Source organism: Schistocerca americana, chromosome 4 (assembly GCF_021461395.2).
Source record: "Schistocerca americana isolate TAMUIC-IGC-003095 chromosome 4, iqSchAmer2.1, whole genome shotgun sequence".
NCBI lineage: Eukaryota > Metazoa > Arthropoda > Insecta > Orthoptera > Acrididae > Schistocerca > Schistocerca americana.
Window position 1 is genome coordinate 775,452,765 of NC_060122.1, and position 12,248 is coordinate 775,465,012.

At 45.5% G+C, this 12,248-nt stretch overlaps 1 protein-coding gene across 1 annotated transcript in view; it reads right to left on the minus strand.

Annotated features, from left to right (window-relative positions):
- LOC124612556 overlaps positions 1-12,248 on the minus strand; it is a 171,693-nt gene that overhangs the window by 14,404 nt on the left and 145,041 nt on the right. Inside the window, exon 8 of the mRNA XM_047140830.1 lies at positions 7,415-7,627. Within this exon, the coding sequence (XP_046996786.1) occupies positions 7,415-7,627 (213 nt within the window). The remainder of the gene's footprint in view (positions 1-7,414; positions 7,628-12,248) is intronic.

The following is a 12,248-nucleotide window of genomic DNA, read 5'->3' on the forward strand; positions in this document are numbered from 1 at the left end:
GCAGTCCACTGAAAGGTGTTTCAGCATCTGACAGTGGATGCCATCTGGCCCAGGAGCGGTATCAGGGCAAGCAGCGAGGGCACTGCGAAATTCCCACTCACTAAATGGAGCATTGTAAGATTCTGGGTGGTTGGTGCGAAACGAAAGGCTCCGACGTTCCATCCGCTCTTTAATGGAGCGGAAGGCCTGGGGGTAATTCGCAGAAGCGGAACTCATAGCAAAATGCTCTGCTAAGCGATTGGCAATGACGTCGGAGTCAGTACAAACTGCTCCATTCAGTGAGAGCGCAGGGACGCTGGCAGGTGGCCGATAGCCGTAGACGCGTCGAATCTTGGCCCAGACCTGCGAGGGAGTGACATGGAGGCCAATGGTGGACACATACCGCTCCCAGCACGCCTTCTTGCCTTGGCGGATAAGGAGGCGGGCCCGCGCACGCAGCCGTTTGAAGGCGATAAGGTGGTCGAGGGAGGGGTGTCGCTTGTGACGCTGGAGCGCCCGCCGGCGATCTTTAATCGCTTCAGCGATCTCAGGCGACCACCAAGGCACAGCCTTCCGCCGAGGGGACCCACAGGAATGGGGAATGGCAGATTCGGCGGCAGTAACGATGCCGGTGGTGACCGATTGAACCACCGCATCAATGTCATCGGTAGAGAGAGGCTCAAAAGCGGCAGTGGAGGAGAACAAGTCCCAGTCAGCCTTATTCATAGCCCATCTGCTAGGGCGCCCAGAAGAGTGGCGCTGTGGTAGTGACAAAAAGATCGGAAAATGGTCACTACCACACAGGTCGTCATGCACACTCCATTGGACAGACGGTAAGAGGCTATGGCTACAGATTGAAAGGTCAATGGCGGAGTAGGTGCCATGCGCCACACTGAAGTGTGTGAAGGCACCATCATTTAACAGCGAGAGATCGAGCTGCGACAATAAATGCTCAATGATGGCGCCTCGACCTGTTACCACTGACCCACCCCACAGAGGGTTATGAGCGTTGAAGTCGCCCAATAGCAAGAAAGGTGGCGGCAATTGGGCGACCAGTGCAGCCAGGATATGCTGCGAGACATCACCGTCCGGTGGAATGTAAAGACTGCAGACGGTAACAGCCTGTGGCGTCCACACGCGTACAGCGACAGCCTCTAAAGGCGTCTGGAGAGGGACAGACTCGCTGTGCAGAGTGTGAAGGACATAAATGCAGACGCCACCAGACACCCTTTCATAAGCTGCTCGGTTCTTGTAATAACCCCGATAGCCACGGAGGGCGGGGGTTCGCATCGCCGGAAACCAAGTTTCCTGGAGAGCAATGCAGAAGAAAGGGCGAAGGCTGAGAAGTTGGCGGAGCTCAGCTAAATGGTGGAAAAAACCGCCGCAGTTCCACTGGAGGATGGTATTGTCCATGGCTGAGAAAGGCGTGAAAGGACTGGGAAGGCAATTTACGCCGCTTGTTCACTCACTGCCACCAATTCAGTACCCGGACGAGAGGCATCCATGGCGTCTGAGGGACCAGCGAGATCAAGGTCCTCAGCGGACGCTAGAATCTCGACTTCATCCTCAGACGCAGAGCGCGAAAGGTGCGGTGGGGTTGGTGCCACCGCAAGTTCTTTAGCCTTAGAGGTCTTTCTCTTGGACTTCTCTCGCTGAACCTTGGGTTTCACCGGCTGGGAAGGCTTCACCGATTCAGTCTCCGGGACAGAGGAGGATCGTGAAGCCCTACGTCCGGCCGCTGGTGAGGACTTATGCCACTGGTGGCCGTCATCCTTCCCGCTGGGGGAACCCTGGGAAGGGAGCGTCCCAAGGGAACTCTTACGGGCGAGAGTAGCCGTAGAAGTTAGGCGCTTCTCCGGCTGAGAAGCGGGGACGGACGTCCCCGACGGGTGGGAGGAGGTTGCTCCTGAGGTAGGTGGTGCAGGAGCAACCGGTTTGGGAGAGCCCCCCACGGGCAAGGGGGCAGAAGGAGTCGTACTGCTTATCGAGCTGGCTGGAAGGCTCGCAACTGATGGAGCTAGCACAGTTGTTGTAGCAGCTGCATACGAAGATGTCATTCTCACAGGATGGAGTCTGTCATATTTCCGTTTGGCCTCAGTATAGGTCAGCCGGTCCAGGGTCTTATATTCCATGATTTTGCGCTCTTTCTGAAAGACTGTGCAGTCAGGCGAGCAAGGTGAATGGTGCTCCCCGCAGTTGACGCAGATGGGAGGCGGGGCACATGGAGTATCGGGATGAGACGGGCGTCCGCAATCTCGACATGTGAGGCTGGAAGTGCAGCGGGAAGACATATGGCCGAACTTCCAGCACTTGAAGCACCGCATCGGGGGAGGGATATAAGGCTTGACGTCACATCGGTAGACCATCACCTTGACCTTTTCCGGTAACGTATCACCCTCGAAGGCCAAGATGAAGGCACCGGTAGCAACCTGATTGTCCCTCGGACCCCGATGAACGCGCCGGACGAAATGAACACCTCTACGTTCTAAGTTGGCGCGCAGCTCGTCATCAGACTGCAAAAGGAGATCCCGATGGAAAATAACACCCTGGACCATATTTAAACTCTTATGTGGCGTAATAGAAACGTTAACATCCCCCAACTTGTCACAAGCAAGTAACCTGCGGGACTGGGCGGAGGATGCCGTATGTATCAGTACTGACCCAGAGCGCATTTTAGACAAGCCCTCCACCTCCCCAAACTTGTCCTCTAAATGCTCTACAAAGAACTGAGGCTTCACGGACATAAAAGATTCCCCGTCAGCTCTGGTACAGACGAGATACCGGGGCGAGTATCTTTCGCTCTCATTCATAGCCCTTCGTTCCTCCCATGGTGTGGCCAGGGAGGGGAACGATTTGGGGTCATACACATTAGCCTTGAATTGAGCCTTGGAACGCTTAGAGACTGCTGACGGCTGGCCGCCAGCAAGAGATGATGTACCACGCTTCATTGCGGGTCATCCGCCCTGATGCCACCTACTCCGACCAAGGGCCCTCCCCACGGGCGCCACCCAGCCACAGCAAAGGCCACCTGGCAGGATGGCCATTGCCGGGAGTCCCGATGCCCCAGGGAGATGGGCATCTACTCCTTGGCATACGTGGGGAGTGAACGGCGCAGGCATCAGTAGAGCGATCCCTGTGTTGTCAGGGGGCTACAACCAAGAGGGTACATGGCGACCCCACCACAACGGACTGGCTACCGTGCTGGATCTTAGGTGCAAAAAAGGCCAAGGTCGTCGTCACAGTTAAAAGAAACACTGCAGAGTGCAGCGTGGTAATCGCCCATGAGATCGAAAACGAGCGGGACACCATCGCAACGACGAGAAAGACGGCAATAGGTCTAATTGCACGAAGGATACAGTGCACCATGTAAGGTGCCCTTCCCCAATTGGCTCGCTCTTCGGAATAATTTGGATAGATGGAGGTCAAACCCGAGAGGGGACCATCACATAAGGCCGAAACGTTTGAGACTCCTTTTAGTCGCCTCTTACGACAGGCAGGAATACCGCGGGCCTATTCTAACCCCCGAACCCGCAGGGGGATGTGTGCAATGTGATTGGATCGTAGTAGACATCGTTCCGAACCAGCAACATGACCCCTCCATGAGCCGGAATACCTGCCACAGGGGGTAGGTCAAAAGGCATGGAGGTATAGTGTGCCAGGTCAATACGATCGCATGGGCGTCACTTCGTTTCTTGGAGACCTACGACAAGCGGGCAGTGAATTCGAAGGAGCAATTTTAGTTCCTCTCAATTGGACTGAATGCTGCAAATATTACATTGAAGAAGTGCCACTAAAAAAGAAGAAACAAGAAAGGGTCACCTCAATGGCCGCTGAGGGCCTGGCTTCAAGGGAGCACTGCTGCTGTAATCGAGAGGTGGTGAGTTATGGTCCATCAACTCAACAGTTGCATCTGCCACCTTTCTGAGCTGGTCAGGAGGGGCTGCTTCCTCCTCCGGTGAAAGGCCAGTGATCAGCTACCAGCGGTGCAGCCTGGCGAAACTGAAGATGGCCGGGGACGACAACCGCCGGGTGGCACAGGAGAAGAAACGTGCCTCGGCGGAGATGGAGAACTCTTTTTTTCTATGAGCCTTCTTTGAAGAATTACGTTTTGTCAAAAGAACAGTTGATGGCTGTGAAGTTTGTGTACACAAGAAATCTTCGCGTGTCGGTTCTTTTTTGAAGGTCCAAGCATCTGATTTAGAGGTCCTCGTCTTAGCAGTAGCAGATGATGAGGTTTGTGCCTTAGGGTTGGCGGGAGGAAGAGGAGACGTTGATCGGGCTATCTTAGCACTGGCTGATCTGATGACCGAATCGCTAAATGTTAGATCACATGTCTGTGTAGCTACCTCCCTGGTAGGCTGAGGAGAGGCGAGAACAGTACTGTATTGACCTGCCGGAAGCACAGTGGGCTTTCTGCTATTGAATAACTTGCGAGCAGCCGAGATCGACACCTTCTCTTTCACTCAAATTTCCTGTATACTTTTCTCATCTTTGTAGACGGGGCAGTCGCGAGAGGAGGCAGCATGGTCGCCCATACAGTTAATGCAACGAGGGGACGGATGTGGACAGTCACCCTCGTGGGCGTCCCTGCCACAGGTAACGCATTTAGCCGCACTTGAACAAGACTGCCGTTTATGGTTAAACAGCTGACATTGGTAACACTTTGTAGGGCTGGGTAAATACGGCCGAACAGAAATGATCTCATAACCCGCTTTAATTCGTGAAGGCAATTGCACATTGTCGAATGTCAGGGTTCGGGTCGGTAGGAGCTCCTTGTTCACCCTTTTCATGACCCGATGGACGGCTGGTCACTTCCTGATCAGAGAGGAAAGACAGAATCTCCTCATCAGTTAGTCCGTCGAGTGACATAGTATACACCACGCCACATGACGAATTCAAGGTGCGGTGGGCCTCCACCTGTACAGGAAATGTGTGTAAGAGAGTGGCTTGAAGTAATTTTTGGGCCTGGAAGGTGCTTTCTGTCTCCAACAGCAAGGTACCGTTGCGCAATTTATCGAGTACAAGATTTCACTGGTCCTGCAATCGCATCTACGCCCTTCTGAATGACGAATGGGTTGACTGTTGAGAAATTGTGACCTTCAGTTCTGGTGACAACAAGAAACTTCGGTGCTGGTGGTAGGATTTTTGGAACAGGAGTTTCATTTCGGGCAGAAGACAGGGAAGAAGAAGAAGAAGAAGAAGAAGAAGAGAAATCCATTGCAGATGAATCCTCCACGATTGCCAGCGTCTCCGATGGCGTGCTCCTTTCTTGTGGGGCCCTCTCAGAGGGCACTCCCTCCTTAGGTGATTGTCCACACCTCAGGTCACACCTCCCGAGAAACGGACGGAGGGACCAATCGGCACGTTCGGTAGGTAACAGCTCAGGCAATCACCCCTCCCTGGGCCTGGTCTTTACCAGGAGGTATATGCGTGCCTTACTTGTCTACCCAGGGCGGGGAATTGCGTTACCCCGTCACTGGCTACGCATGCGAACGCGTGGGTCGGCCTTCAGACACGCACAGGGAGGACAGAAGAGAGGAAAGAGAGAGAGGGATAGAAGAAAGAATCTCAAACACCAAAGTGGAGGATAAGACACAGAAAAGAAGACAAGGAGAACAGGGCAAGGAGAATGAGGCAGAGACAGAAGTAAGGGAATGAAAGCAAGGAGAAGAGTGAACGTAGGGAAAGACCAATAGAGGAAGAAAGCGTGAGGATGGAAAAAAACAAAGGAAATGGATCCAGGAGTTTTCAAATGTCCGTCTCCGGATGAAGGCTCGATACATTACTCCCAAGAAGAGGGAGTGTGAAGGGGAGGTAAGGGGGGGGGGGGAGGATTGGGGACGAGGAGGGATAGGGAAGGGGGTAGGGCAGCCCAGAAAGGGAGAACTGCACTAGCTCGGGGCCCCATGCTCGCCAAGCACATATCCACAAAAGAGTTGTGGACCCCCTGGGGGTAATGCAAGATCGTCAGTGTACATAAACTTTCTAGCAGTAGTAGCTGGTAAATCCGCAGTGTATATGTTGAACAGCAATGGGGCAAGGACCGATCCTTGTGGTAGTCCATCATTCAGTTTGTAAGGTCTGCTTACGTTGCCATTTAGGTGCACTTCAACTACTCTGCTGGCCAACATGTTGTTCAACAAGTGTTTTGCAGGGGATTATTTTAAGGAATTTTATGATCATCGCTTTTTGCTAAATTGTGTCGTATGCTGATGTCAGGTCCACAAACACAGCTACAGTCTTCTTGCAGTCCTGAAACACTCTATGTGACTTGTTAGGGCCAGCACCTGGTCAGTACAACTGCGCTTTGGTCTAAAGCCAGCTTGCTCTATTGGTATGTTATCTACGGTTGTAGCCGAGATTCTATTATATATTATTCTTTCCAGCAGCTTATAGCAGACACTCAGGAGGGCAATAGGCCTACAATCTTCTGCATTATCTCCATTTTTTTCCAGGTTTCAGTATTGCGACAATTATAGCTCTTTTGAGTATTGGTGGTAGCTGTCCATTGCGTAAGATGTTGATGTAAAATTTAGCAAAGCCATTGTTGTTCTAGGACCACAGAGTGATAGGAATTCTGGTTAAATATCATCTAGTCCAGCTGCTTTTCCTGATTTTACTTCCTTTAGTGCAGATGAAACCTCAACAGCCATGATATCAAGTGAAAACTGAGAAACTGCTGCAGTCTGGGACATTTTTGATTTTAATTCTGAACGAATTCTTTTTGCCTCTTTCTCGTCACTGTCGGCGCGTTTTTTTGTCAGACTAACTAATCTGTTTGCTATTGCATCTGGTTGTATCTTGGAGTGCTTAGCACTGAATTTAGGAGTACTGCTACCAAGTTTCTGTAAAAGAGACCACACTTTTTGGCTGGAGTGCTGAAAATTTGTATTTTCCATGGGGTTGATCCATTTTTCTCTTCTAGCTGAGTCTAGGGAATTTAGTAACTCATCTGCGATTTCAGGGTCACCGCTGATTTTATATTCTTTACATAGCTCGTTACATTTAAGATTCCAACCAGGGACATAAGCCTTCCTGTATCCTCTTGGGATATGTTTCTTTGCGATGGCACATACTAATCCTGTAAAGCACTTATAATTTTCCTATTGTAGATGGGATTCACTGTATATTATGTTCTAGTTCGCTAGTGAATTTTGACCAGTTGGCTTCTAACAATGTACACAATATATAATTACACAATATGGCAGTCTGACCTTGGCAGCCAGAAAAACTGTTGTCACGTGTATATGAATTTTTATTTGCACGTGTGTGTGTGTGTGTGTGTGTGTGTGTGTGTGTGTGTGTGTGTGTGTGTGTTGTCCAATTATGATGATGGCCTTTTGTGTTATATTTAAATTAGAAGAAATATATAGACAGTTGTGGAGAAAAATTAAGCACAGTTATGTTAAGCACAGTTAAGTTATGAAAGTGTTACCTTGACATTTTGGACATTTGAACACTCAGTTTCACCAATGTGTTCTACTGCAGGCTCACACATTTTTGACTTATGAAGGTTGTCTTGTAATGAATTATTTTCTTCTACAGTTTGTTGCTTAATGCTAACAGTTGAGTTGAATGCTCTCAGCTCTTGACTCTGACTTGATACACATGTTTTTTGACTACCACTAGAGCACACGTGTGACTCAGACTGTGAATTGAGAGAGAGAAAAAAAATTAGTTTTAGCCTTAATTTCAGCTTATACAGGAAAAACTGTAATTACCAATAGAAGTATAACACAAAATTATACAGAAAAAACTTAATCAAACAATGGAAAATAAGTGATGTGGAAAGTCTTTTTGTTCTGCCTGTCTGTGACTCAACATCTCCACTATATAGGAAGCAGCAATCTATCCTCAAAGAAAAATTTAATAAATTTCAGAGTTCTAGAAGTTTGTTCTCCTCAATCATATTTTGGATGAAGTAACACATTGAAAACATACAGCTAAAAGCAAATGCAGGCTTTCTAAGATAACTGTACTGGCGAATCTCACAAAATCAGGTGAATAATATGTTTGTTTTGGAGCAACGTTTCAACAAGTTTCTTACTGCTCACCTTCTGGTGAAGTACCTGGGTGCTACTGGATGCTGTTATTTATCAACTCTATGTAATTTTCATCTTCTGGACTCACACCAGTAGCTAGGAACTGAGAATCCCAAGCAGTGGGGGTAAAGGTGGCGGATGGGTGTCTGCGGGCAACCACCAGCATGTTCCACCCATACAGATGGAAGCCACTGTCTCTGTTCATTAGATTTGCACTCTTATTTCTACTGCTTCCTTGAATATAGAATCTCAGAAATGCCTGGTACAACAGGCACTTGTGTGTCTTCAAAGCTACATGAGTCCCTGGATGATACAGTGCCCTGCTATCAATGACTTGTCTGTGTAGCCAAGGTGGATGCTCCTCATACATTCTACATAGATCTGTGGAACGCAGAGTTGTGTTTAGCTGACATATTGATGGCCACTCCCACACAGGTTGCCCTACAAGCCAGCATGTTCCTAATTCTTCATGCACAGAGGAAAACAGTATTCACGTTGTCCTTGACCAGGATCTTTGCAATATTGGCTGCCACAATATGACAAGAAATAAAGAAACTTGTCATCAAAACATATTATTCAGCTGATTTCCTGAGAAGAATTCATTAAGTGTAGCTAACACACAAAGAGCCAAGAGTCACAAGAAACAAAAAAGTGTAAGGAAGGACAGAGTTTAACGCCCAATAATGTTTAGGTAAGAGTTTGGAAAGAGTGTAATATGGATCCACAGCCTTTAAATTTTTTTGTAAGTGATGTCCTCTTGCTTTTAGTGTTTTATTTACCAACACATGAGTTTTTGACGTGTAAGTTTACATTAGGCAGGTATAACAGTGCAACAGTAATATTACTTCATTTACAAAAAAATGACTATAACATTCAAAGAGTTATCTCAGTATCAACTACACCAAGATTTAAGAAAACTATAGAAATCTTAACTCCCTTGAATACTGCCAGGTAGGCATTTGAGACATTTGGAGATGTGTTTATGGAATTACGGAGCAAGATGGAAGGAGAAGACTTGCTGAAGGAAATGAGCGGTGAGTATGGTAAGTTGCACCAGTCATATGAACAATTGCGAGGGCAAGTGCAGCAGATAGTGGAAGTAGTGCCACACACGGTGCTGGTGACATCCAGAAACTGAATGGTGTGATAGAATGGTGAGACAGAGTGCATGATATTCCTCATTGCTACAAGGCCATCATGGGATAGCACGCTACACAGTTAACCAGTCTGGAAAATTATGCAAATGAATGTTATACTTGTTTTGAAGTATTATTATGTATTATTTACACTACTAGCATAGTATTCTGCATATGTTGTTTCCAAAGTTGATGCTACAATTTTAGAGAATACTGCTATGCAAAGGAATTTTATACTTGTTTTGAAGGTGACATTGTAATTTACGTACTAGACAGTGCACAACTTATTTTTGAACCAAATTTACTGATGCTTACACCTAAATGTTATGTAACAAAGTTGTATTATGTTGCTCATTACAAGATTAATGAAACATGAATATTGAATGTTACTTTCACAAAACACATGTGTATTACTCTACAGTTTATGTAATTATAACATGACTAAAGCTAAGATGTTACATAAGAATACAGTATATAATATCTGCTTACTGATGCAGATAGCTTTACAGGGTTTTGAAACAAGTATAGAGACAGATGGAAGAGCATGTGTGTGTGTGTGTGTGTGTGTGTGTGTGTGTGTGTGTGTGTGTGTGAGAGAGAGAGACACACACACACACACACACACTAGCCACTAATACACTTTACAAACACCCTCGTCCAGCTTTCTGTGCTTACTTTCAGAAGGCCAAGTTCTGGTGTAGCTGCTATACATGTTTTAAAGTATAACCTGGCTTTGTGAACTATTAGTTTCTCCATTGGGTAGCAAGGGAGGATTTAGGAGGACAGTTAGAGAGGAGTGACAGGTCACTCAGGCCCTAGGATACGAGGGACCCACCTGTTTTGAACATGAAGGAAAACAAACATCCTGTCCCACATCTTGTACATGTGAACTGTGTTATCATCTATGAAAAACTTTACTGTCCAGTCGCATCAGGATCCTCTTTGATAAAACTGTAGGCAGAGTAGTATGTCAACAGAGTAAATAACATGAAAAAGAAAGTTGATTGCAATCTCTTACGCAAAGAATCATCAACAAACACAGCTTCATGATTACATTTAAAATACTGCAAAATTATTTTGGCACTTCTTCACTGAATATTCAGTAAGACCTCCAAAAGATAACTGTTTTGCGTTACATTGATAAAACAAAGCTTTAGTTCTTAAGATGAAGCTGTGTTTTGAAAGGTTAACCTGTAATAAAACAAGCTACGGTTAAGACAATCGGCAGACTTTATTATTAATCTTTGGGATGCCATACCTCAGTCGGTAAAAGCAGAACCCTTATAGGATCACTTTGTTGTCTGCCTGTCTGTTAAAAATCCCTTTTCTCAGGAGTGAATCAAACAATGGAAAATCCAGGATGGAATGTAACAATACGAGAGAAGGAAAGCTGCTGCTCACCCTATAGCGGAGATGTTGAGTCGTGATAGGCACAACTGTGTGAATCTTTTTATTGTGCCTATCACGACTCAGCATCTCCACTATTTTCTAAGGAATGGATAGGCATATCAAGTTGTAATTTATGTCACATATTAAGGGTATTTTCCCAGATAGACTGAAGTATGCCATTGTTAAACTACTGCATAAAAAAGGGGACATGTCTGATGTCAACAACTACCGCCCAATCTCTCTTCTGACTGCCTTATCAAAAATTCTTGAAAAAGTAATGTATTTTAGAGTAGCTTCACACCTTTGTAAAAATGAAGTTTTAACAAAATGTCAGTTTGGTTTCCAGAAAGGTTTTTCAATGGAAAATGCTATATACACTTTCACTAATGAAACATTAAATGCTCTGAGTAACCGGAAGTCACCCGCTGGGATTTTTTGTGGTCTCTCAAAGGCTTTTGTCTGTGTAAATCATGAATTACTTCTAGATAAGCTCAAGTACTGTGGTATGAATGGGACAGCACTCAAATGGTTTAACTGGAAAAGTGCAGAAAGTTGAAATAAGTAGTTCACACAATATGCAAAAAACTGGTGATTTCTCGAACTGGGGAACAATCAAGAATAGGGTGCCGCAAAGTTTGGTCTTGGGTCCTCTGCTGTTCTTAATATATATTAATGACTTGCCATTCTATATTCATGATGATGCAAAGCTGGTACTTTTTGCTGATGATACAACTATAGCTATCACACCCAACAGACAAGAATTAACTGGTGAAATCGTAAACGATGTTTTTCAGAAAATCATTAAGTGGTTCTCTGCAAATGGGCTCTTATTAAACTTAGACAAAACACAGTATATACAGATCCACACAGTAAATGGAATGACACCATTAATAAATATAGACTTTGATCAGAAATCGGTAGCTAAGGTAGAATATTCAAAATTTCTAGGTGTATGCATTGATGAGGGGTTGAACCGGAAATAACGCATTGAAGATCTGCTGAAACGTTTGAGTTCAGCTACTTATGCTATTGGGGTCATTGCAAATTTTGGTGATATACATCTCAGTAAATTAGCTTACCAAGCCTATTTTCATTCTCTGCTTTCGTACAGCATCATATTCTGGGGTAACTCATCATTGAGTAAAAGAGTGTTCATTGCACAAAAGTGTGTAATCAGAATAATTGCTGGAGCTCATACAAGATCATCCTCCAGACACTTATTTAAAGACCTAGAGATCTTCACTGTAGCCTCACAATATATATATTCACTTATGAAATTTGTTATTAACAATCCAAACGAACTCAAAAATAATAGCAGTGTACATGGCTACAACATTAGAGAAAGGATGACCTTCACTACTCAAGGTTAAATCTAACTTTGGTTCAGAAGGGGGTAAATTATGCGGCCACAAGAGTCTTTGGTCATTTACCTAATAGCATCATTAATAGTCTGAAAGATAGCCATATAGCATTTAAAAGGAAATTAAAAGAACTTCTTAATGGAAACTCCTTCTACTCATTAGATGAATTTTTGGATATAGAAAGTGGGTAATTTCCCTAACCCCCCCCCCCCCCCCTCCAAAAAAAAGTGTCGTGTAATATTTTGTGTAATGTAATATCTTGTATAGACACCTTTTATTAAACTGACACATTCCACATCATTACGAAGTGTCGTATTCATGATCTATGGAACAAGTACTAA